At 48.1% G+C, this 24,503-nt stretch overlaps 3 protein-coding genes and 1 long non-coding RNA gene across 15 annotated transcripts in view; 2 read left to right on the top strand and 2 right to left on the bottom strand.

Annotated features, from left to right (window-relative positions):
* Positions 1 to 2,873, bottom strand: part of LOC147252606 (uncharacterized) — an 8,380-nt gene extending 5,507 nt beyond the window's left edge. Inside the window, exon 1 of the mRNA XM_086220967.1 lies at positions 1,790 to 2,873. Within this exon, the coding sequence (XP_086077093.1) occupies positions 1,790 to 1,967 (178 nt within the window). The 5' untranslated portion in view covers positions 1,968 to 2,873. The remainder of the gene's footprint in view (positions 1 to 1,789) is intronic.
* LOC147252605 (uncharacterized) lies at positions 2,174 to 9,750 on the top strand. 5 transcript variants are annotated; one of them, XR_015118779.1, is made up of 4 exons: positions 2,174 to 2,268; positions 2,921 to 3,064; positions 3,816 to 4,276; positions 4,803 to 9,750. It is a non-coding gene; the product is annotated as an uncharacterized LOC147252605 (long non-coding RNA). The 5 variants fall into 5 exon arrangements; XR_015118778.1 differs by having other exon boundaries at positions 3,816 to 4,688; XR_015118781.1 differs by having other exon boundaries at positions 3,816 to 5,360; positions 5,830 to 9,750.
* ska3 (spindle and kinetochore associated complex subunit 3) lies at positions 4,754 to 13,800 on the bottom strand. Of its 4 annotated transcripts, none has more exons than XM_086220964.1 (11): positions 13,463 to 13,800; positions 13,321 to 13,382; positions 11,980 to 12,151; positions 11,330 to 11,786; positions 11,185 to 11,246; positions 8,623 to 8,819; positions 8,351 to 8,521; positions 7,682 to 7,852; positions 6,602 to 6,687; positions 5,964 to 6,091; positions 4,754 to 5,149 (listed from the first exon to the last, which is right to left on the bottom strand). In XM_086220964.1, exons 1-11 carry the CDS (start codon positions 13,578 to 13,580, stop codon positions 4,992 to 4,994), a joined length of 1,782 nt encoding a protein of 593 aa, XP_086077090.1. In that variant the 5' UTR covers positions 13,581 to 13,800; the 3' UTR covers positions 4,754 to 4,991. The 4 variants fall into 4 exon arrangements, with proteins under 4 accessions (XP_086077090.1, XP_086077089.1, XP_086077092.1 ...); XM_086220963.1 differs by having other exon boundaries at positions 8,623 to 8,822; positions 13,463 to 13,798; XM_086220965.1 differs by having other exon boundaries at positions 4,755 to 5,149; positions 6,602 to 6,678; positions 8,623 to 8,822; positions 13,463 to 13,794.
* On the top strand, positions 13,086 to 24,503 carry LOC147252603 (uncharacterized). Of its 5 annotated transcripts, none has more exons than XM_086220968.1 (8): positions 13,086 to 13,209; positions 14,386 to 14,437; positions 14,665 to 14,762; positions 14,965 to 15,051; positions 15,139 to 15,220; positions 15,341 to 15,530; positions 17,268 to 17,471; positions 23,059 to 24,503. In XM_086220968.1, exons 3-8 carry the CDS (start codon positions 14,714 to 14,716, stop codon positions 23,791 to 23,793), a joined length of 1,347 nt encoding a protein of 448 aa, XP_086077094.1. In that variant the 5' UTR covers positions 13,086 to 13,209; positions 14,386 to 14,437; positions 14,665 to 14,713; the 3' UTR covers positions 23,794 to 24,503. The 5 variants fall into 5 exon arrangements, with proteins under 5 accessions (XP_086077094.1, XP_086077097.1, XP_086077098.1 ...); XM_086220971.1 differs by having other exon boundaries at positions 14,665 to 14,832; XM_086220972.1 differs by lacking the exon at positions 14,665 to 14,762 and adding an exon at positions 14,513 to 14,627.

The following is a 24,503-nucleotide window of genomic DNA, read 5'->3' as shown; positions in this document are numbered from 1 at the left end:
AGTTTTTAAAAAAAAATCTTTTTTAGCCAATATTTTGGCCACTTTAACATATAATGTGTTTCGATCGGTCCTGGTGGCTAACTGTAGCTTCAGTTATGCATCATTGCCCAACAGGGGGCGCCCACACACCTTCTGAGCTCAGACAATTAATCCTTACAAACTCATTTTACTTTTTTTGTGGACATTTTTAGAAAGCGTTGCTATACATCTTTGTTCTTCTATGCTTGTGTGCTGTGTTTTGCTTTTCTCCAGAACCATCAATGTTGAGGAACAGCTGACTTGCTCCATCTTGTTTCCCCTCTGGTCAAATTCTGAGTAACTGACACCACAGTTCTGGGAATAAAAACCTCTTTCCTGCTTTTTGGGTTTTTTTGTCTTTTCCTCCTCAGAAAGACAGATCGCTATCGTGAGCCACGCACCGCGACAGAAAACTAAACCCAATTCAGACTGTTCATGATTTTATTCTGAGATGGAAGCAGTGCCCAGTGCTGCTGCAACACATTCACTTCTCAGGTGTCAAACTCTTCTAGTTGGACGAGAAGACGCCAGTGAGGGGATGTGACGTCGCCAGTGAGGGGACTGACAACACCAGTGAGGGGACCGACAACACCAGTGAGGGGACGTGACGTCACCAGTGAGGGAACTGACAACACCAGTGAGGGGACGTGACGTCACGAGTGAGGGGACTGACAACACCAGTGAGGGGACGTGACGTCACGAGTGAGGGGACTGACGTCACCAGTGAGGGGACTGACGTCACCAGTGAGGGGTGTGGCGTCATCGGTGAAGGATGTGACGTCATCAGTGAGGGACGTGATGACACAAGTGAGGGGATGTGATGTCATTTGTTCCAAGGCCTTTAACTTTCTTTTAATTCTTTTGAACATAACTCTTCTACTCCTGAGTAACCACACATCTTCCAAATACGGAGACCCAGTCTCACCACCAAGGATGGGACAGAACACATAAATGCACAGAAATGTAAACCTAAATCCGCACCAGTCTGTGCCGGTCCACCTCCATCTCCCCGTGTCAGGCTTGAATCAAACTGAAAACCGTTTCCAGTTTTGTTACTGACACAAAACACAAATTTGCAACTCAGCAAATTCAACGGCTCTTAATGCCACTGGATTATTATTTTGTTATTATTATTTTCAGCGTGGAATATTTGAGTCGTCCGAAGATACAAACGTTCCTGTTGGCTTTGCAGAAAAGGAACAAGCCAGCCTGTACGAACCTACTTGAAGCTTCACTCTAAAACCCGGACCTGTTCGCTTCACCTCCGAGTGAAGTAGTCACAGTACTGGAGGCAGTACTTCTACTTCTCCTCTCGAGGGAAGGGTGCATGTACTGGCTAATCCAAAGTACTTGTAGTAAAGGACACAGTGTTGTTCTACTTTATTCTACATGAAACGGAATAGAAGTAGGACGCGCAGCACGAACGTGATTTAATATTTGAGACTTCAAGTCGAAACCCAAAGCCTTTCTGTGCCCTCACGACCAGCATCGGACTCCGGCCGCTGTCAGCTGCAGGCAGCAGGAGCCGCTGCTGGCACCGCGGACCCTCGCTGCTGGAGCGCCGTTTGCTGCGTTAGCTTGCACGCAAGTTAGCAGTAATACGAGAAAAACGCTACTAAACAACGACGCCTACCAGCCTGGAAGTTACTACGAAATGAAAAACACCACATGAACGCACTTTAGATGTCAATGAAATTCCAACCAGAGGAATAAAATGGTAAAGTTAGGGACCAGAGAGGAGGGAGCAGCGTGTAAGTTGGTGGGAACTAACCTGAGATGAAGTGAGTACTACACAGCCGACTGCCGTCGTTGGGCACCCATCCCTGGCGGTTCACGGCAGCGATCCAGCGCTGCTTCCTCTCCGGGTCCCGGGGGAAACGGTAGAAGGACAGGGAGGTGCCGGGGGTCCGTCGGTTCCTACAGCCAGCCACCACACAGGTGTGAACCATAGTAAGGCCACGGAGAGGCGGGGAGGTAGGCGCTACTACTACCTGGAGGCTGTTTTGACTCCCAAAATGGTGGCCGACGAGTGAGTGGGGGGAAAAATACCGTCGTCATTGGCGGACGGACGCTGGCGTTCATTACGCAGACTGAGCGTGACGTCATCACGTCGCTGAAGCTGCTGACCTGCGGTGTTTTGGACATCAGGCTGCGTGTCGGTGTGACTGTCACGGACGCAGCTTTGACCGAGTCACAGGGCGTCGGTGGCTTCCTGCGAATACTTGCCTCTCTGGCTCGGATCTCTTACATGTACTACTGCCTCTCATACTTCAATCATCTCTCGCTACTTTCTTAATGTGCAGTATTCCACATGGCAGAGCTGCATTTGCTGATGTCTCCGGACAGGAAGCTGAGCCTCACCAACTCCACCACAATCAAACCCTAATCCCAGACTTAAACTCCCACAGGTCAAACAAGCTGCGGCCGCTGGTGTGGGCTGGGTTCTGCCTCTGCTGTGGTCACTGATTATTGAAAGCTTCGTAGAACTGATTTGACAACAGCAGCTTCGTATGAGCTCCGCCTGCAGCACATCAGCCGCCCTCTGTATCCTGGACCTTTGTTAAAACAACACAACAGTCAGGTTCACCATCTTTATGTATAAATCAGTTCTAATCCACGCCAACTGAACGAAGAGCAGTTTATTGAGCAGCTACGGTGAACCGCTGGACACACCATGCAGCGCAGATCGATCCCTTCTCTCCCGTGTGTTCATTGGGAGCTCCAGACCTGACACAGACCGATTATCGGCGCCGATATTCGGTATTTTGAGGCATATCTGCATAAGCCTTTTTTATCGGACTGCTGATGACGGATCAATTTGAAACGGGGTTATTTCGGCTCTTCTGCAGCCGCGCCTCTCAGTCTGCAGTCACCTCTCTCTCCATCATTGTCCCACCCACAGCACCATCGGATTGGTTACACGCAGAGCCATGCCCTGGGTATCAGCCAACCAGCAGTGGAGGCTGTGCACGCTCAGGCTCTCACGCACGGCGGAGAGAGCAGGTTTGGGAGGAGAAGCTCCGGAGTGCAGAGACAGGTTCCGAAGGTAAGCGAAGGCGGCGGACTTTGTGAATTGTGATAAACATCCCAGTCCTCTACAACTCACAACTACTGGTGACGTTACTGTGAGCCGAATGACGTCATAGAAACATGAGCGGCGGCTCTGGTCGCTCCAGATGTGTCTGCTCGTGACACAAGATTGCTATCGTGAATATGAAATAGTGATAGTACAAGTGTGTGAGAGTAATATTCAGGTAGCATACTGCAAGGAAGCGTTGAGGGATGGCTAGCGTGTGCGTGCGCGCGCCTCACGAGAAGCTGCAGAACGTGACAGCAAAGCTCCGTCTGTCGGAGAACTGCAGGGCAGCGACAGCTGTTCCACCACCAGGTTCTTTTACTTTACCTTCTTCTGTGTTGACGGGAGATCCCAAGCAGCAGCAGCAGTGAGGCGTAGTTGGAGGAAGAGTCCTGAAGCTGTCTGACAGTCTCGAGTAGAGGAGGATGTTGCTGGTCAAGACCTGGGACACGTGACTGCATCATAAAGCCTGCATGAACGGCCTGGGGCTCAGGGACGAGCTCTCCCACTCTACTGATTCTTCAGCGATTGTAACGTTAATCATTAGTGATGCTGAGGCCTGGTTTTGGATGACCGGGTCGCTGCCATCACATGCTGTTAAAATATAACCTTTACATCCGAAAACCAACTACAGGCTTCCCAAATGCTGAAGCGTGATGAGTCGAGCGTATGTCACATGTGGCCCCACTTTTAACTCTCTTTTTTCAAACCCTTAATGCAGATGGATGGATTTAGGTTTAAAAGTGCAGTGTGGAAGAATGACAGTCAACCAGCACCAGGGACGGCGGTCTGTGATACCTGCAATGAAGGCGTCACATGGGCGCAATGACAGGAGGAACCAAAAATACTTCAAACCTGTGGTCCCATCTTAGGATTCATCGCCCTGAGCTGTAAGAAGCAGCACAGAAGAAACGGGAATCCCAGCCAGTGACAGAGGACGAGTCAGAAACAAAGGAAGGGGACAAACTCAGATGACCGGTCGATACGAATGGACACACTCGTCAAAGAGGTGACACTCACCACAACCAAGCGTCCACGGTGGTGTCTGGCGTTGGCCTGCAGCAGAGCCACGATCTGCACAGGAAAGTGAAAAGTGTTATCAAACTGAGCAGAGGTCCTCACTGTGGCCCCCATCAAGAAGGTTGTGGGTGGAGCCCCGGCTGCAGCACGGGGTCTTTCTGGGTGAGTCTCCATGTTCTCCCTGTTCCTGCTGGGTTCTCTCTGGTACTCCAGCTTCCTCCACAGTCCAAAGACATCAAGAGGGACCAGGTTAATCCAGACTCTAAATTGACCGTAGGCGTGGCTGGGAGAGCCAATGGTTGTCTGTCTCTGTGTGTTGGCCCTGCCATGGACTGGTGACCTGTCCAGGGGGAAGGCTGCTGGGATAGGCTCCACCCCACCACCCTCAACAGGAGAAGAGGGATATCTGTTACCGGCCTCCTTGACTACTAAAAACCCTGTATTGGCCATGAAAAACAATCGCGGCCTGTCTCTAGTTAGCTTAGCTGCACGCCAGTGATGCAAATATTAAGCCCAGCCCTTGATGGCATTCGTAGATCGAGGGCGGGGCTTAATATTTGCTGTGAAAGAACAGGTGATAATGAGGAGGTGCATGGAAAAGAATGAATATCTGCAGCAGCATTTTTAAAGGATTTTGTTTTAGATTTTTTTCATGATGAATGTTTATTATTTTTCTTCCATCTGGCAGGTCAAATTAAATGTTACTGAGCTGAATTTGTGCCCGGAGGCCATCGCGGGTAGTTCTGCTCCAGACCATCGGGAATACGTGTCATGGTGCTTGTGTGAGGCCGTCCGAGCGTCGTGTGCTCTGACGGAGGCCTGGCACACGGCCAGAGATTTCTCCACTTCTGATGCAGTCCAAGTGTCCCACGAAGCTTCAGATGTGCAGGTTCAGTTTGTACACGGCGGTGCTCTTGGCTCCTCCCACATGCTCCAGCCTCTTGAGCTCGCTGAGACAGAGGACGTATATGGGGGCCTTGGTTCCGCTGTTGATCACAGTCCTCAGCTCCTCCATCTGGAAGTCCACTTGTTCCCCTACAGAGGAAAGGAGGGAACAAGCGGGGTTAGACGCGTCGTTGACAGAGCTTCCCTGAACCATTCCTAGGTTGTCTCTTCCTCTCGTCACATGCAGCACACCTGAGTCACGATGGAGACGCCAATTAATTTCCTCTTTTGTTGAAAATGTAAGATTTAATGGATGAAATCTTCAGAGGCTGAGGTGACATCACACCCAGAACGGGAGAAGGTGAGATTGACCTCAATAACTGATCGATCACTCGTTTATGATTCACTGCTTGTCCAGACTCTTAATGTAAAATAAAGTTCAACATTAAAAAACAAAACCAAAAAACCTGTCCTCAGTAACCAGATCAGAGCACCGTAGAAGGCGGACCAATAAAAGAGAGCGCCTGCAGTCAGTCTGGGGTAAACCACTCACTCAGGCTGGGTCACCCAGAGGGGTGAAGGACGAGCAGGAGGCTCCCAGCCTCCACAAGGAGGGAAAATAATTGCCGTTATTTATGAAAAATAGGAGAAAGTTGAGTGGTTATTTAAGCTGCTGATGGGAAAATGGAGGTCACCATCGTTGTAGGTGATGAGTAATCAGGGTCAACTGTGACCGTGCACCAGCAGGTCGTATTATAAAGACACCATGGAGCACAACCTTGCAGGTAATTAAAGTTGTAAGATCAGACGAGTTCTACTTGTATTTGCAGGGAGGGAAAACGGCGTGTTGCCACTCTGCTGTCCTGAATGTCCAGTAGCACGGACGCTCCAGGCAACTGCAAATATGAGCTCCTGCAGGTCGACGGGACGTCAGCCCTTCATTGCTTCCACTGGCTGAACTGACCTTGACGCGCTTCCATGAATTTGTTGATGTTGTGGACGGCCTGGTTGAGTTTGTGCAGCGTCACCTGCCTCAGGTAGCTTGGCAAACTCTGAAACTCACTCTCTGACACCACCGACAGAGTCCCGCACCTGGAGGAGGAGGAGATGGATGGAAGGCAAGGCAATTTTATTTGTAGCCTGTTTTCCCCACCAGTTTGTCTCCAGGCTTCATGGCATCATAACAACGTCCTCTGCCCTCAGAGCCTCACATCGACTGAGGAGAAACTCCATAGAAAATCTTTAAGAGGGAAAAATGGGAGAAACCTCAGGGTGAGGAGGGGAGGAGGATCCCTCACCAGGAGGGACAGACGTGCAGGAGATGTTGGTACAGACAAGAAAACAGTTTACAATGCAAAATGTGGGAAACATGGAAATGTTAATAACAGTTGAAGAAGGAAGCTTCTGGAAGGGGAGGCAGGGAGAGCAAGCCAGCTTGATGGGGGACTGGATGGTAGACTGGTTCATGGAAGGGGAGCGTGGGCCGGTGTAACAGTAGGGAATAAGGGAAGGACACAAGGATACAAAGCTGTCCATCATGAGTCATTAAATGTGAATTCATATCTGCAGGGAAGGAAGAGGAAAGTAGTTTTCTGAGTTCACCTGCTTGGATCTTTTTCTGGTCTGACTTGATGCACCACTGCTGCCTCCGTCTTCCTCAGCTGAGTCTGAGACACGAGCTGCAAAACCAAAGCAGCGAGACAGAGGAGCAGATGATCAAATCTGCACGCTGGTGCCACCCCTTAAACACCAGTCATTGTCAGACTGGGACACGCATGAGGAACTTTACCAATTCTAAACACGAGTGATGTTTGTCTTTTGGATGCTCCTTAAAACCACACAGGGCGAAGAAACAAAGCTCAACGCTTCCTTTTCACCAGGACTCAGTGTGGTTCCTGTCAACTGTCATTTCATGATGAAAAATTCCCGTTGTTTGAAGGAAGTAAGAAACTTAAAAGTGAGCAAACCAAACTATACTGATGAAGATGACGGGTGAAAGGTTTAGCGTCGATCCAAACACCTGTCTGGGAGAGAACAGGCCGGATTTGTCCGTGCGAAGTTCAACACATCTGTGGGTATTCTGGAAAAACAGGAAGTTTTTTTTTTACACGACACGTTTCTTCACTTTATAGTTTTTATAAGTGGCTTCCCTTTAGGTCACTGGTGTGCGCCTTTGACCATAATGAGGCGCCGGTGTCCGCCTACATCGCCGGTGTCCAGCCTTTGCTGTCTTTACGTTTCACGATTTGTTGCCTGGATGCTCCTTCCATGTTTCCGTAGGTTCAGATACACGACGCTTGAAAATACTTCCAGTTAGGGAGCTTCCACACGGCTGCTCTCTCACACACCTGGCCTGAATACCCCACCTGGAGAAATGCATTTGCCCCGCCCACTACAAGACTGCCACCCACTGCCCACAAGGTGAGTGGTCCACACAGAACTGTGGCTGTTACACTTTAACTTACTCATTTTTAACAAACCGTTGTGTTGCAACAATTCAAGATGAGCTCCATTTTCAAAGCACATGTTCTTTGCTTAATTAGATTTTTCTTTTTATAATGAGATATCTGACATCATCATCATCATCAAGTGGAGAGTGACTGACGGTGCTGGCACTTGACCAGCTAAACTACAAATATGGCCACAAGTACGTCAGAGGTTTGACGGGCTCTTCAGTCTTACTTTACAGATGTCCTGCGTAACAGAGCTGAGGTCCGGCATCTCTGGGGTGCTGGCCTCTGGACAGCAGCGTCTGATGTGGGGCGTCCCCAGCCTGAACTCTTGAGTGGGTCCGTCCGGTTCCATACTGTCCACGGTGGGCTCCTGAGAACATTTTGGTACTTTGGCGCTTCCCTAGAAACCACCAGTAAAGCAGGTACAGGCAAATAATTTGATGAGCTCTGTGAAACGGTTTGTGGCGTCGGGAAAGACAGGTAATCGCTAAAATACTGCATATCATGTGTGTCCTGGTCTGATTAGCGCTTCTCCAATGACAACCTCTTCTCTGCTGTCCTCCATAGCAAACATCTGTCTGCCCCCAAACTAAATGGCTCCTCCAAGTTTTGTTAAACAATCTCAGTAAATTTTCAACTAATTTGCTGACAAGTACAAACAAACTGTTTTTTGTGTGTGGAGAAAACATGGCATCCTGCACTAAACAGACCAAACACAGCTGTAGTAGCTCTGATGATGCTGCCTTTCAGTTTCACCTCCAGTCCCCCTTCACTGAGGACCCCACCCTTACTGATTGTTTATTTCCACTTTATGTATTTCTTCTCATCTAAAAGGCTGCTGAAACACCGTCAACCTCAGTCAAGAGTGACCTGCACAAAAACAACAAGAACAACTTACAACTTTTAAGGAGTTTCCCAACATGGATTCCAGGTTGGGCATCTGGGGCGCCTGCTTCTCCTCCACAGCCAAGAGGGAAACCTCTGGAACATCATACTCCCACGAGCGTTTGGAGCCGCTGGCTCCGTGATGAGGCGTTAAAGGATGGTCAAAGATGTGGCTGTCATCAGCCTGCGGCGAGCGAGAGAGTGAGAGAATCGTGGCTCAGAGAGGAAACGGAAGCACTGATCAGTGCCGGCTTTACCAGATGATTCTAAAATAATTTCAGATACCTTTTTGATGCTGACCAGACGGTTCAAGTGGGGTGTTTGGAAGGCAGGGACCTCAGGGGTGCTGGGCGCGTCGCCGGGGCCACTGAGGGACTGCAAGTCCTGGTCTCCTTGAGTGTGGGGGGAGCAGTGACCATTCGTCTTCCTGATCTTGAACCCCGGGGTGCACAAGACGGGCGGCTCAGGAGACTCAAGGTTCTCTGCTAACAGGAAGTGGAGCCAGGTTCTCTCTCTACATCACCTCATAAAAGCCTTCTTCCTGTGAGTGGAGGGTTCTCTCCTTCATGGTTGTGTTCTGTGACGTCTGAGCTGACAACAATCAGTGGAGTTATGGTCGCCACGTCTGCACGCGCAATCATAAAACCTCAAAACACCAAGTTCACCAACGCGCCAACACGTTTGTCATAAAAACCCATTGATTTTTTTGGTCCATTTATTTTGTGAAGTAAACGTAACGGTTCATCCACCACATTCATGCATCGATTGATATTCCATGATGCAACTACATCGGTCCGTGCTCAGCAAATCGGCCTTCTGGACGACGCACATCGATCTGACTTTGTTTTAAAACGTAATCAATCGATTGTATCGATACTGAGAAATCACCCACGAGATTTAAGCACGGCAGAATTTATATAAAAGTGTTTTTGGGACTTTTAATCATAAAGACATGAAATGTCGGGCTGCCTGTTGGTGACATCGTCGCCGCGCACCAGCAGCAGAACAACAATACGTGGCATGGCGGACGACAGAGGAGAAGCTGGTGAATGAGACTTTGTCGAGCCACGACTGCGGGCCGGTGTGCGGAGACACTTTGGTTCCTGCAAAGACGGAGCCGCTCTAAATAAGTCACTTCCTGTTTGTAGGACAGGGAAAAGCTAAAATAGCAGGTAACCTGCTGTTAAATCAACCTGCGGAGATGTTGGGGGCCCTTTAAACTTTAAATATTTTATTATTTTGATGTTGCTGAACAAACGCAGAAGTAGCAGGTAAGCAGGAGATGCTGCTGCCGCTCACTGTACTTGGACTGAAAACTCATTGGATGTTGAAAATGAGAGCAGCAAAGGTGAACCTGCTGTTACTTCAACCTGAAGTGTTGGCTGAGCTTCATTCAAATAAAACAGAAAGCATTTGCCATTGGTTGTTTACTTGTTGTTTGTTCCTATCCATAGTTAATTTGTGCCCAAACCCCTTACAAGAAACAACAGGAATCTAGGAAACCTCACCTGCACGGTCCAGTAATCAGGGGTTTCTTTCACAGGCACACTGGTAGAATTTTTGGCTAAAAAGTTCGAATTATCTTTAAGGAGAAACTTTGTACAGGGTTGTTAGGAGTCGTGGTGTATGGACAAGATGGCACACAAAGCACAGACATTCACAACAACAAGAGTAAACTAGAGACAACAGTGAGTCTGTGCATCTCCACTCTGACTTGTCCGTCCATTCAGAGGCTCCGTCGACAGTGGGACAAAGGAACTCGTACCTGCTTAGTCTGCAGTGAGGCACCTAAACGCCTCCTTGTAGGCAGCAGGTCCTGTGGTACCTGAAGGCCTCCTCAAAGATCTCCTGAAGGGAGGAGGGAGGGGGCGTGCCCATCATCTTGGGAGCCCTGTGAATTAGGCTGCGCAGTGGTGCTTTGAGCTTGTCGAACAGGTTGCCGTACCATGTCATGGTACCAAAGCGCACGCCTGCCTCGATGGCTGCTCTGTACAACATTACTGTCAACGCCATGACCTCCGAGTCTCCATAAGAGAAGCAATCTTTGGCCGGCACAGGAACAAACCTCCTCTGCACAACGATCCCATTTTAGCTGATGCTCAGTGTGCGATGTTACCTGCCTCACTCACTCTGGCTGTGGCCCCCGTGGACCCGGGGTCGAAAAGGATTTCTTTTGTCTCCCTAACATTAAGTAACAGATTATAATCCACACGCTGCTGGACTATCTTGTCAATCACACTGAGTCAAGTTACCGAATCGATTTCGAGTCAGGGCATCGTTTCAGATCGCATCGTTGTCAATAAAGCAACAGCATTCTTGAATCGTATCGTGACCACACATCGTTGCACCCCTGGTATCCGTGTGCACGCGTCAGCATAAGTGATCTACTCCATGTTTGTTTGTATGCTGGAGTTGAGAAATACGTATTTCTGAATGACTGATAATCAGTGATTTTGTGATGACCTCACAAAGACTCGTTTGTTGACTTCACCCCAGCGTTGTCCCCAGCAACTGCAGTATTGTTTTCTCATCAAATGGAGCAGCGCTTCGCTCTGTTCAGCATCAGCGAATCAGTATCCGACAAACCAGAAGCGCCATCATCTCGTTACTGTTGACTGGACATGTCTGGAGACTTGTGGATTAACCAGTGAGTAGAACACTCTTTGTTTACCAGAGCACAATACTTCCCACAATCATCCCAGCGGGACTTTTCATCACTCTGCTTGAGACGAAACGGATTTAGGAGAAACACCAGCGTTTGCAGGAAAGACTCAGAGGACGAAGAGCAGAGGGAAGCGTGACAGTGACACACCACGATGGAGCGTGAATAGAGAGACAATGTCAAACCTTTAGTCTGCAAACTTCCCATCACGGAGTTGGCTGGCGGTGCGGGGGGGTCCTGAGGCCGTCTGTAGAGAGGGTAGAGGAGGGAGAGGCTGTGACTTTCACCTGAGCTCAAGCTGACCTACATGGTGGGCTCGTGATGCTCTACCTTTGGGGCTTCGTCTGGTTTTTGCGGAGCAGGTCCATGGTGAAGTCATTGTTCAGACACATGGTGTGCTCCGAGATGCCGAAGTCACGCATCTGGGGTGTCTGGAGCTCGGCCTCGTCCATCCTCAGGGCACATTTGGGAGTTAACGGCATGGGTGGTGGTGCGGGGGTGCTGAGGGAGGGCTGAGGGAGGCTCATCTCAGGCATGGGGGGCACTTTGGAGCACCATTCCATCCCGTACACAGTTTTCTTCAGCTGCATTTCAGACAAGCCGAAATCAGACAGCTGTGGCGTCCGCATCAGGTCAGGGGGGGCGGGTGGTCCCATCCTCAGAGGTGATGCTGAGGAGCAGCTCAGTCCAGCCTCCTCCTGGTTCTCCCCGTCTCTGGTCTCATTCTCATCCGATTCCTCCTCCTCCTCCTCCTCCTCCTCCTGCTGCTGCTGCTGACCTCTGGCTTCTGTGTCATTAGACAGAAAACATTTAGAATCCTTCAGCAAATTGAGCACAAGTTTCACTGACACAAAGACAACAACACAAGATCCAGAACCCCGTCATCGACATCAGAAACGCGCCATCGACAGCAGAAACCCGCCATCGACAGCAGAAACCCTCCCATCTCGGAGGAGAGCTCAGCTGCAGGCACTACGTACTGTTTGGTCTCTGGGTGTCTCTGGGCACCTGGTAGCCGTACTTTTCCCAGTGTCCCTGTAGTGTCTGGATGTCCTGGGCGACCCTTTGCTCCATCACCCTGCAGGCCCTGATGAAGCTGCTCACCTCCAGCTCACGAGCTTTTTGCTGAGTCAGCACAGCCTGCATCTGCTCCTGTAAGAAGAGCAAGTATTGAGCCAAAAAGGAGTTTAACCGCTGCGCCACTGAATCCGTGTCCGTACCGGCTGAAGAGGCCCTTGTGACAGCAGCCACGTCACAGCGGGGTGAACACAGGTGGGAGAGCTCCAGTGAGGCGGGCCAGGTCCTGGTTCTGGATGGAACCATCACTGGTGTGATCAAGCCGTGTTCACCCTGCTAGGACGTGTCGTGCGACTGATGCAACAAGAGCAAAATGTCAATACTGTTCACTAGCAGGTAACACCAGGTCTACAGTCACTTCCTGTGAAGGCAAACCCGGCTGTTTACACTCTGTTGTCGCCGCCAGACCGTATTGACTGATCCCAGTGCTGGTCATGGAAAAACTGTTTATGCTGTTCGCATGTTGTCTCTGTATGTGATGAGACATTAATGTAAGCTTTATGGATTGGAAAAAGAAACGATTTTTCTGTTTCCAAAATATCTGAAACGCTCATCCATCCCCTGTTCATGGTTTTCCCATCACTGGCGATGAGCGCAAAGGGAGACCTGGAGGAAGGGAAGCGTCTCAGCTATCGAACCAACACCGGTACGTTTGACCGACGACCAGCATCTGCTGATCGAGGCGACTCGCCAATGTCGGCGTGCATCTCTGAGTAAAGCTGGTTTATCTCTTACAGAACAGGAATTCCCTCAGTAAACTGGCCAGTCGCGGTGGGGAGAGAGGAATGTTTCCAGGACAGCTCCATGCTGTTACTGCTGCTCTGGGCCTGCATCCAGACAGGACAGCGTCAGCACCCTGAGCCCCACGCCTCCTTCATCACTCCTAATAAAGACATTCAGCTTAGAAAGAAAAGGCAATTTCAACACTGAGAGGACAAACTGCCTCCACGTGCTTCCGAGCATGACGAGGCACAGCGTCACAGCGAGTGTCAACTACCACGTTGTCGTTTTATGACATTTATTTACTTCCTGTAACATTTGAAGCGAAAAGTTTCAAATGGCTCGCCGCCGCATGATCAGCTGACTGCTGCGAGTGTTACGTCACTACGGTCGTGGATCAACAGGGCATACACGTATGTATCACCACACGGACTCATTCAACATTCAACCTGAGCGGAACGGACACAATCAAACAAATAGCACGTTTTATACCTCCATGTTGCCGTGAAACCACCGCCACCTACCTTGAGGCTCCTGACGTCACAGTTCAGGTCGTGGAACGCTCGCGTGCCTTTCGCCGCCGTTTCTGAAACACGAGAGTATTTTATTGGTGGATGTTACTGGTTTCCACTAACCGGGCCGCCGGAGAGTCGGTGGGTCTCTCACCGCCGTCGCTGTCGCCGTCGTCGCGGTGCTCGAAGGCGCGCTGGAGCTTGGCGGTCTCCGTCTCCACAGTCACCGCCAGCTTCTTCAGCCTGCCGAAGAACCGCGACGTCGGATCCATCGTTACATTTGCTGCCGAGCAACTATGTTGACGTTACGTTACTCCTCCTGCCTGAAAACATTCGGATTTTGGCGCCTTTCCTGACTCGACGGATACAACGGAAGCAGTCACGGTCGTCTTCTTCGATGGTCCTTTGACGGGAAGTTTTGTAGTAGCGCCCCCTATCTTGACAGTTCGGGGCTGTTTGTTGAAAAGCCAGTCTTTCTTTCTTTCTTTCTTTCTTTCTTTCTTTCTTTCTTTCTTTCTATAATTACGAAGAACAGTTTGTTGATATAAAAAAGGAAAGATGATCTGACTCATCGATACATTTCAAAAAGAAAGCTCAAGGATTCACATTCTACAAATGTCCTTCATCTTGAATTCTTGTATCGCTTTTCCCGCTTCTTTTTAATTTCCCCTTTTCCATCCATCCAACCATCCGTTTTCTACACTGCTTATCTGTTAAGGGTCGCAGGGGGGTGGAGCCTATATAAGCTGTCATTGGGTGAGAGGCGGGGTTCACCCTGGATGGGTCACCAGTCCGTCACAGGGCTGTCAGGAGCAATGAGGGGTTCAGTGTCTTGCTCAAGGACACTTGGACATGGTCACCGGGGGAAGTGAGGATCGAACCAGCGACCCTTCGGTTGCTAGACGGCCACTCTACCTCTGAGCCACGCTGCCCCTCCTTCTCCAATTAAGTTTCAAATATTTCCCTGATAAGACAAAAGAGACAGACGTTTATATAAATTCAGAAGAATTTATTCACTGTTAAATTATTTCATCATCATTGGATGCTGTGGAACAATCATGATTATTGTTTTGTCAGAATCAGAGCTTCATCTGAACACATTGAACCAGGCGTTTGAAGCGTTGCTGAGGTGGGTTGCATTTGTCAGACGTATTCACCATATTTGAATAAAAATGTGATTTTTTTTGTTTGTTTGTTATTTCAGTGGGTTCACAAGATAACAACGAAAAACCTACATGAATGAACACAATGCACTTTGTGTATTTGACCTCCAAGTGGCCATTTCAAACGATGAAAGAGGATTGTTGAATGACTGAATTGTGAGTCTGGTGAAATTACAACTTTGCTGCCGCACAGGAATGCGTTGGTGGTTTGGAGTGACGAACGTTGTTGACGCGGAGGATAAATGAGTCCCTGCTGCCAGAAGATGGAGCCATTTTCTATCAAGCGACCAGGTCACTCACGCTGACCTTGATTCTACAGACTGACTCTACCATTTAGAATCAAAACTCTAAAGATGATATGGTCAGAGATTAAATAATTGATACGAAATAGTAATAATTACGCAAAAGAAATGTTAACGTTTTGGTAGAGTAGGCCAAAATAAATCTGATCAGGGTCATGACCTTTCCTCTTCTACCACTGTCGAGCACTCAGGTGTGGAGCTCTTATCAGACTCCAGCAGAGAATATAAATATTGGACTGGGAAGGTCAGAGCAAACCTGCACAGAGGGAGCGACCGAGGTGAGTTGCAACAAGAACTCAACCGCATTCAAGTTTTTTGGATTATTAGCGATCAGGATGACAGGGTTCATGGTTCTCTCTCGACAGCGGATTTCTTCAGACAGAGCTGTGGAGTCATGGCGATGTTTGGAAAGGTTTTGGAGCCAGTGGGCTACATGCAGACGGTGAGGTGAGTGTCTGCTCTGAACACGTCATGATCGTGACAGAGTTCCAAACTGTTAATCAAACAATATCCTTCCCAGTGGGGAGCCCCCCTGCTCATGCTCAAAGGTGTGCTCATGGTTCTCAGGGTCCTGGTCCAGGGCATCTGCTCCTACCTGGGCGGCAGCGCCACAGCAGAGGAGACTGAAGTGGCCAAGAAGAACCTGGACCACATTGATCAGGAGTTGGGAGGATCGGGCCATGGTCTCTTCGATGACCAGGAGGTCCACCGGCTGGAGGACGACCTGGCCGTGGTCTACTACCAGCTGGGCACTGCGGTGAGGAAGCTGGGGATTATAGCAGCGATTAGAGGAGAGTGACGCTGCATCACCTCATCTCACAAAAGAAAAATCAGCAAAAATCATTTTAAAAATCTGTCAAAGGCAAGATGTAAGCGCAAGTGTTGAAGCGGTTTGATCAGCTGAGTTGTGAGATACTAAAATCTCTCGTTCAGTCCAGTGACTCGCTCGCAAATCTCTGAGGGTGTTGTGTATTTCTCACCGCTCTCACGAGAACTAGCATCGATTGTGCTGTTTTTAAGCTTAACAATGAAACGGCAAACAAGAAATATTGTTTGTAAAAAATATTGCCACATTTGCAACAATTTTGCTGCACTCGTCAAAGTGAGAATTGTTTTTTGTGGTTCTGTAACTGCAGATCAAGTGTGACTCCAGTAATCGTGAGGCCCTCCAGCCTCTCTGAGCTCAATGAAAATCAGCCTCCGGTTTTAGCATCATTCTGCTGGTCAGACGGACTCCTTGGCTGCGGAAATAAATAAAATAAATCTGCAATGCAAACATGAGCTGCATCCTCAGGTTATGGCAAAATTAAACATTTCCAACCCTAAATTCACACTGAAAAGCATTAACAGTGAAATGTTTAATAGACATATCGGAGTGACACAGCTGGATATCTGGCACCATACACCAATGCATCATCACTTGGTGGTTCTGAAGGTGAGAACGTGAGCGCGGCTCCTGAGTAAAGCTGCTTGTCTCGTCAGATACGGAAGAGCAAATACATGATACACTATCAATGTGAACCGGCTGGGCCGGCTGGCGTCAGTGTCCTGCTCAAGGACACTAACGTAGAGAGTGAGAACGCGCAGGGCTCAGGTTACAGCCGAGCGCTGCTGGCTGTCTCTCTCAGTCTGTTAGCTGCTGAGCTAACAAGCGCTGTGATAAACATGGACACATAAAGTGGAACTGATGTCACAAGTTCTCCAAACGCATGCACGACGGCGACTGATTCATCATCCTGAGTGAGTTACATAAATGTAGAAATGTGACCAGATGTGGGACAGAAGCATCTGTCAAGTTCCGCTAGACCGTAATAGGCTTAAGTCAGTTTAGTCATTTAATTATTTGTAGAGCACATTTGTACACTAACAAACAAACAAAACAAAACAAAAAAACACAGCTGGATTTCAGCAGTTGCTGGATTAGTTTGGTCAAATTTAAAGTGAACCGCATTCCATTTAGCTTGGAGGTAAAACGGTAATAAGGACTGGTGACCCATCCTGGGTGAACCCAGGTCATTAGTCCATGGCAGGGCCAACACATAGAGACAGACAACCATTGGCTCTCCCAGCCACGCCTACGGTCAATTTAGAGTCTGGATTAACCTGGTCCCTCTTGATGTCTTTGGACTGTGGAGGAAGCTGGAGTACCAGAGAGAACCCAGCAGGAACAGGGAGAACATGCAGACTCCACACAGAAAGACCCCGTGCTGCAGCCGGGGCTGAAACCCAGGAAAGAAGGAAAGAAAAAGCTGAGTTAGTTTCATTGTCTGTTATTTTTGGAGAAGAAGAAAAAGTCATGTCTTCATCAGGGAATAAAAACAGCTCCCTGCACAGCAGCGATCACATTTGTAAAGTTTTTCTTTTCATGAATGTCACATTTCAGGCTTTTTGGAGCACCAATGAATGAATGTTCGTTCATCTTTGCCACCTTGGCTACTTAGAATTTGACTGAACTGGAGACATCTCACCACTTCGTCTCACCCCTGTCTCTCAGGTGAGGGCTCAGCCAGACTTTACTAAGAAGGAGACAGAGGTCTTCCTCCAGTACGTGCAGGACTACCGGCTGGAGAGGCAGCTGACGGCGCTCTACAACCGGCTGATGGGTGTGTCTGCACTCACCGACCAGCCCACGCTGCTGGAGGAGCTCATACTGAGCCGCAAGCCCAAGCGCTGGGAGCTGAGGGAGTTCTGTGTCAAGGTTGGTGAAGGTGACATAGGGTGGGGGGGGGGGGGGGTCTGTGTGTATTCAACTCACCCCCTACAGGGGTCATTAAAGTTTCAGTTAATCTTATTTTACAAGTCATTATTCTGTGGCACGCACCCCTGCTTAGCCTGGGGGGACAAGGCAGTCTACCCTCCTCAAACACACACCATTTCTCTTTCTATTGTTGTGAGGACTGAAGTGTGGCGTAGGAATGAGTGCTAAAACCCAGGAAGTAGTTAGAGTTGTTGAATGTCTGGTTCTCTTGTGTAAAATCCCTGAGACGCCTGAAGGTCTGTGCTCAACCGGGTTTGTGATATTTCAACATTATTTCTAATTCATCAGAGACCACATCCTTCCTGTGGCACTTGGTTACCACGATGCTTTCCTAGTCCTGCACCCGAACCCGGATCACAGCTACACGCCGACCCACACCTTCACTCTGGTCCCTCTTTTAACATCAACCCAGGCCTTCACCTTTTGAGCCTGTGAGCCAACATTCCCCTCTGATGCAGGAGCAATCATAGCGCCCAAACCCATGAAGCTGGACTTCATCCCAAAATGTCATGAATTACACAATGATGATTTGTTTTTACTGGTCAGTGAGGTAAAGCCCCTCCCTACCTCATTAATCCTTACACCAGGTCTTCTGGTCTTTGGGAGGAAAAAGGAGGAGGTTTTTTTTGTCCCCATAGGTGAGTTTTTGTTTAGACCAGTCTTTAGAAACTTAAGCCGGGTCTGAACTACTCCAGGTCTTGGAGACGCATGCCCACGTCAATGCCCATGCTGCTGTTGCTACTGGCTAACAGCATGCAACTGACCTGCTAATGTGATGTGTATGTATGACACGGAGGGTGAAAGGTAGAAGGAAACTTTCAGGGTGCAGAAATGAAGACATAATTAGAGCTGCACAGCCATGAAGCCAAACATATTCAATATTTTTATACCGCGTGGAAGTATTTATGATGGCTTGGAGCCTGGCAGCCTTCATTCAGAAGGCAAGAGAAAGAAAGAAAGAAAGAAAGCAATCTAATTTGCAAGATGATGGCGATAACCAATACTAGCCAAACGCTGCACAGGCGAGGACCATAAATGTCCCGTAACGGGAACAGGCTGCTCCCAGCTGACTGCTCTTCATTCTTGGACATGTCCCTTAAAATAAACTAGGTCAAGAACACACACACACATACACACACACACACACACACACACACACACACACACACACACACACACACACTTATATTTTAGGGAACTATGTTTAAGTTTCGCACAACCATCCACTATTTCAGAGCTTCATCAAAACAAAGCAATTATATCAACATCTGTATGAAATAAGCAAAGCTGTACAGGATTAAATATTCAGTTTCCTGACCAAAAATAAAGAAATAAAGGTGACAGAAAAACACGGAGGTCCTTTGGGAACGAGGCCTGCTGCGGGCGTCTTCCTAGTATGAAAATACACTGAATATTGAATTCAGGGGAGCTGTGACCTTCTGTTGTCTTCCTTGTGAGCTGAGTTAGCAAAGTCCGTGTGTCGACACTGCTGGAGCAGGAACAAACTTTTACTTTTAATCCATTAAAGAGCAACAACGGAGCGTTGTAGTTGTTCTGCTGTTCACTTAACATTCAAATAGGACTTGAGGGCCTGAATACTGTATTCTGGCTGACACATTACAAAATCATAATGGAAATGTCACGTGTTTGAGCTCCTCATAAGCAAGTGTGGCTGCATAGAGCTTCCTCCCAGACAGAGGATCCTGGATTTGAATCCTGGTTCTCCCGTTCTTCCCTGTGAGGAGAGTTCAAGCTCGTCCTGCGTCTGACTCAGTTTCCTGTGTGAGGGCCAATTTGCAATTTAATAATAGTAATAATAATAATGATAATAATAATACTAACAAAACTACTATGACGACGACTACTACTAGTACTACTACTACTACTAATAAGTATTTGGACCGGTAGAGTCGAGGTCAGCGTCTCGACTCCGGCTCCTCCAAGGGCTCTGTCTTTGCAAACAGGACAACTTCTTGTTCTGTTCCTTTGCTAAAATTTTTGCAAAGATTCCAACAGCAATTTGCATTTGGACAACGCACCATGTATCCCTCTATACTCTGTTGGTGGAACCGTAGGAACATAGAACCTAGAACCGACCGAGGTCTGTGAAGGAGCGGGGACGAGGTCACGCTGGTCACTGCCGATGCTTCATGCATTCAGAGTGTGTGAGCTGCTTACAGAATATTTGGGATGATCCTGGACTTGTGTTTGAGAGTTTGTCAGTGGACGCTTTGCTCTTTGCCGCCACTCTTTAGTTCCCTCAGGCTTCAAATTTGGTACAAGTGTTTTCTGACCCCTGGAGTCACTCAGAAATGAAGCGGAACATGTTTTCATGAGTTGAAGACACCTTGAGTCAGTGAAGGCAAATTACAGAGTTCTAGTGAAGTATACTTGGGACTGCAGGTGAATTAGTACATGACAATAAATACTCCGTCTTTCACATAGAGTTCTCTCTCCTGCACAGGCGAGAGGCTGGTAACTTTTCTGTTCGTGGATCCGTCATTCTGACCGGGACACACACAGTCAGCCTGGTCACAACATGATGAGTTTTCACATGACCTCATTTGGACGCCATCCACACCTTGTTACAGGAGAATGTTTGGAGAGTTTGTCTGTTTAGAACAGCTGCTGTCATTTTATATCCTAGAAATTCAAACGAGTCCAGACTCCACTCATCAAGGAGCTTTGCGGTGCGATGGAGTCTGACTCAGTGGATTAGGCTTAAAGCTGAAGCAATTTCTGCTTTCAACTGATGCCGAACAAGTGATTTGTTTATGCTAGTTTTTTTTTTCAAGGACATCTTTGCTCTTTGCTCCCATTTACATAAATGTGACATCAATCACAGGGAATTTCACAGAAATGAACTGATAATCTCAGGCAAGTGATTTAACATCAGTGCCTCTAACGAGATGGAGAATGTGCCTCAGCGGCAGCAGCACAAGGTTTTACGTTGAGAAAAGGGCAGCGAGATCAAACCGCAGCCATCAAAGGCTCTGCTGTGGCCAGATCCTGACCTTGTGTCGCTCCGCCGTCAGCAAGGTGTGTTTCCTTAACCTTGTAGAACTTATCGTGTACAAACACGTCAGAGATTACTGTTTTCTCTCATGCCAGGCTCTATAGCAACATTTTTGGTTCACGTAAACTGCATTGTTCTTTTCCACAGCTAATATCTGCATGACTTGACAAAACAGCTGCACAGTAACAGGCTGTGTGTGCACTAACCTGAGGTAACCTTGCAGATCCCTCTGTTTTAAAGTCAGAAGTGTGTGTATTTTGAGGAATAAGAGGAACTTGGACAGCCTCTCGAGTGTGTCCTGGCTAGTTTTATTCAGGCAGCAAAAGCCCCACAGTGATGAATAGGTTTTCTGTGTGTTACTGGGTTACTCAGGTCTTGTGTTCCCATCATCCCCATCAAAGGTGGAGTCGATAAACACCTGTCTTTGACCCGAGAATGAACATGCAGACAATAGCCATGATGTCAGTGGGTTTTTGGACCAGGAGGCAAGCAGCTGGACGATTCTCTCAGGCTTTTCTCTGCTGGGGTTTGCTCACTGGATGTTCTGATCCTCTTGTTCACGTTCTACTTGTTGCATTTTTGCGACTGTTTACCATGCAGGCTTATCTGGGCCCAGTGTGAGCAGGCCCTAAGAGAATGAGCCAGGACAGCTGTTAACCACCTTCACTTCTGCTTTGTGAGGAAATCTAGATATCATTTCAACAATGGTTTCAGATGGAGCACCGATGCGAAACAATGCAAAACAACTCCTGATGTACTCAAATCAGAAAACGTGACTTCAACAAATTCAGAATTGCATCTCAGTCTCCCCGATCCAAAATTCAGTTCTGGCCTGAGTTACCAAACATTCTGTCCAGAGAAAGATGGAACCATAACAGATAATTGTCCCCAGTCTTCTCACTGGTGTGTTTGGTTTGACGGATCCCAGACCAGCTGGCCAGGAAAGACTCACACATTGCGTCAGTGACCATGATGACTCTCTTTGACTGTAAGAATAGAATCAGGAAGCCTGGAACTCAGACTTTTTATAAACTCCAGACATTTGCCTGAAAATGCAAATTTAGGAAACTGCTTCAAGTTTTGGTTCTAGGCCATAATTCCTTCATCTCCAAAAAAAAAAAAAAAAAAAAAAGAGTCCCAAGAATTTTTTTTTGTCAGTGGCCAAACTGCCAGAAGAGGAACTGCAGCAGAATGACAGTGAAACAGAGAAACGCCTCGATGCTGCTGAAGTTTTTGTACAATGCTTAGCTAACCTGAAGAAATGAACATATATCTGAAAAGTGTCCTGAGGTTACTCACTTACTTATTTATCAGAGTGGAAAAAGAACCAAAGAAAAGCACTGGACACTGGCCATTCAAGACAAAGAGCCAGTGGATGAGTAGAACGCTCTCATGTCTTATTAAAAACACAGACAGAGTTTTTTCCTTTTCAATAAACATCTTTCAGCGTTTTATTTCCTGAGAAATGAGAGGAAATGTTGAGCAATTCCCCCTTGTAATGTTCTGCCACAAAACTGAAGGAGTTCTGAAGAGTTCTTTCAGGAGTTATAGAGCCTGGCAACAATTTATTAATATACTCCTGTTGATCTATAGATTTCTGGTGTTTTCAAGCTGCAGTTGTTCTTCACGTCCTCCTCCAACCTTGGTTCAAGCTCAACAGCCACATTGGATACAAATGCAACCTCCTACGCAAAGTTTTCACTTTTTAATCTCTAACTGGCATTATGACCAGTACCAGTAAAAAGTGGTATAAAAAATGGTATGGAGTCCTTATTGGGCCTCTTAGGTTCTGGTACTAGTCAGTCAGTACTAGGAGCTGCTGGGGGCCAACTTTAACTGCATGTGAGACTTTTGAAACTACAATCACGCATTAAAACAAGCCATCTAATACGACTGCAGGCCGTTGTTAACCTTTTTTGCTGGACTGGAAACAGTCAAGCACCAGAAGCAGGATGGTTGCTGAGTTATCAGGCTAACGCTGCATCATTGGTGCCATCAGCTGCTGCTCTTTTGGTGCAAAATGATGCAACTGTGGTAGCCAGCGCAGCAGCCAAGTAAAGCTACAGTACTCCTACAAACGCGGGGCCAGACAGCAGAGGTCAAAAGGCAGATGGATACAGGGATGCAAAAGCCAGAGCTGAACCAGATTTAAGCAAATTTGTGTTCACAGTGTTGTGCTGAAGAAGATACAACTTTTTCCTGAATGTTTGACTCAGTGGTAGCATTTCCTTGATAAAACTGGTCGCAAGAGACAGTGTTCTCTTGACCATAGTTTATTATGTGATTCAATTCATGAGTCCAAAATTGCAGACGTTCATTGTGTGTCAAGCTGTTCAGAAATGTTCGTAGGCCCACTACAGAAAGCTAGAGGTGAGTCGTCAATATCTAGGTGGTCTCCTGCAGACGCACTGACCAGCCCTGTAACATTTTGGTCACATTTGCAAACACTGACGAACTATCGCTGGTTTCTCTGGTCTTGATTGACTCGGTTCCTCTTCCTTCTTTCAACAGATCAACTTTGTCATGGGCACTGGTCTGCTGTGCCTCTTCACACAGGCTTCTCTGACGGGCAGAGACCAAGCCCTGCTGATGAAGTCCTGGTCTGACCGCATGGGCGCTCTTTACAGGAAGATGAAGAACATGGGAGGGCGCTGCTTAGGCTACTTCCTGGAGCAGGCAGAAGAGGATGTTCGGCAGCAACTCAGTGACGCTGTGCAGAACCGTGCGCCCCCTGAGGAGGCGGCAGAGGGCATCCTGAAAACCCTGGAGAAGAATTATGATTGGCTGCGCTGGGCGGTGATGCTCCACCCTGCTGTGGGACCGATAGAGGATGAGAAGGATGAGGAACCGCAGGAGGAAAATGAGGCTGTTCCAGCTGAACCGCAGCAGAACAACTTCCTGTCAGTGGCCTCTGAAGCACCAATCCCCCACGTAATGGCGTGCTACCGTGATACACCCACCTCGCTGGATAAGAGCCGCATCCACCAGCTCATCGTGGACCTGGAATGGAAGATCCCAAACCCCCCACCAGAGGTTTACGCTGCCATTGAAGAAGACCCGGGGAGGGCGCGGCGCTACCTGGCCTCACGCATGCTGAGAAAGCTGCAGGAGGGGCTGGGGGCTGGCGTGGCCGTCCATGTGGTACCAGGCCGTATGGAGATGAAGTGTAACTTCCCTCCAGCCTCCTACTACCTCTATGAGTACAAACACCGGCTGGCCTCAGGCACCGTGTGTGTGTTTGGATAAAAGCGAGAGGGGTGAAAGTTGTGCTGCTCCCACTCAGATCTTTCACAGTCATACTTCGATATCTACTTCATTTCTGTTGCTGACAGAGCAGCATTAACTTGTCTTGTGTAATGAATGTCATTTTAGAGAAAAAGACCAACGAATGAATCTTGTCCAGCTTGTGCTTCCTGGCAGGCTCATAAAATATTAAATGTGGTCAGATCTCCCCTTTCTAAATATTGCGTGTTTTTTACGCCTCCCCCTGGCTTATTTCCTGTATTGTTAGCCTAGCATGTAGCCCAGTGTGGGCATCAGCAGTAGTGTAAACATGTCACTCAGGTATGCTAACTTCTGGTCATTCTGGCACAATACCTGCCCACTAACACCGCACTTGTACCCTGGGGCTTCCCTGGCAGGTCAGTTTTTTTATACCACAGTTTTATCAAACATTTCTGACAATGCCAGAGTTGGGAGGTCTGATTCATTTGGTATTTGACAGAATGGCCTGGCCTGGTCCTTGGTGTTGGCCCAGGGATTCCATAGGGGCTCCTGTAAGTCGGTGAGAAAATAACTGCTACACACCTGAGGGGAGGTGCGACAGCCCTTTCATCGCTGCTTGCGGCTTTAATTCAGTGTGGTACAGTGTGAGCGAGAACACCAGCAGAGGTGAAGAGAACTTGGTTTTGAGGGCTGCGACACGAATGCTCATAAGCACAGAAACATATTGTGAA

The sequence above is a fragment of the Aulostomus chinensis genome, chromosome 12 (genome assembly GCF_037954235.1).
Source record: "Aulostomus chinensis isolate RoL2024-O1b breed Wild chromosome 12, RoL_Achi_v1.0, whole genome shotgun sequence".
NCBI classification, from domain to species: domain Eukaryota; kingdom Metazoa; phylum Chordata; class Actinopteri; order Syngnathiformes; family Aulostomidae; genus Aulostomus; species Aulostomus chinensis.
This window is presented reverse-complemented; position numbering and strand designations above follow the sequence as displayed.

Excerpts from the sequence above, each read along its gene's own strand:
- ska3 (XM_086220963.1), bottom strand. The coding sequence starts at position 13,580 with ATGGATCCGACGTCGCGGTTCTTCGGCAGGCTGAAGAAGCTGGCGGTG. Across the intron at positions 11,787-11,979 it reads AGACACCCAGAGACCAAACA|AAGCCAGAGGTCAGCAGCAG; the intron begins GTACGTAGTGCC and ends CTAATGACACAG. Across the intron at positions 6,092-6,601 it reads CCAGAAAAAGATCCAAGCAG|GTGCGGGACTCTGTCGGTGG; the intron begins GTGAACTCAGAA and ends CTCCTCCTCCAG.
- LOC147252603 (XM_086220968.1), top strand. The coding sequence starts at position 14,714 with ATGAGTCCCTGCTGCCAGAAGATGGAGCCATTTTCTATCAAGCGACCA. Across the intron at positions 15,052-15,138 it reads GCACAGAGGGAGCGACCGAG|CGGATTTCTTCAGACAGAGC; the intron begins GTGAGTTGCAAC and ends CTCTCTCGACAG. Across the intron at positions 17,472-23,058 it reads TGAGGGAGTTCTGTGTCAAG|ATCAACTTTGTCATGGGCAC; the intron begins GTTGGTGAAGGT and ends TTCTTTCAACAG.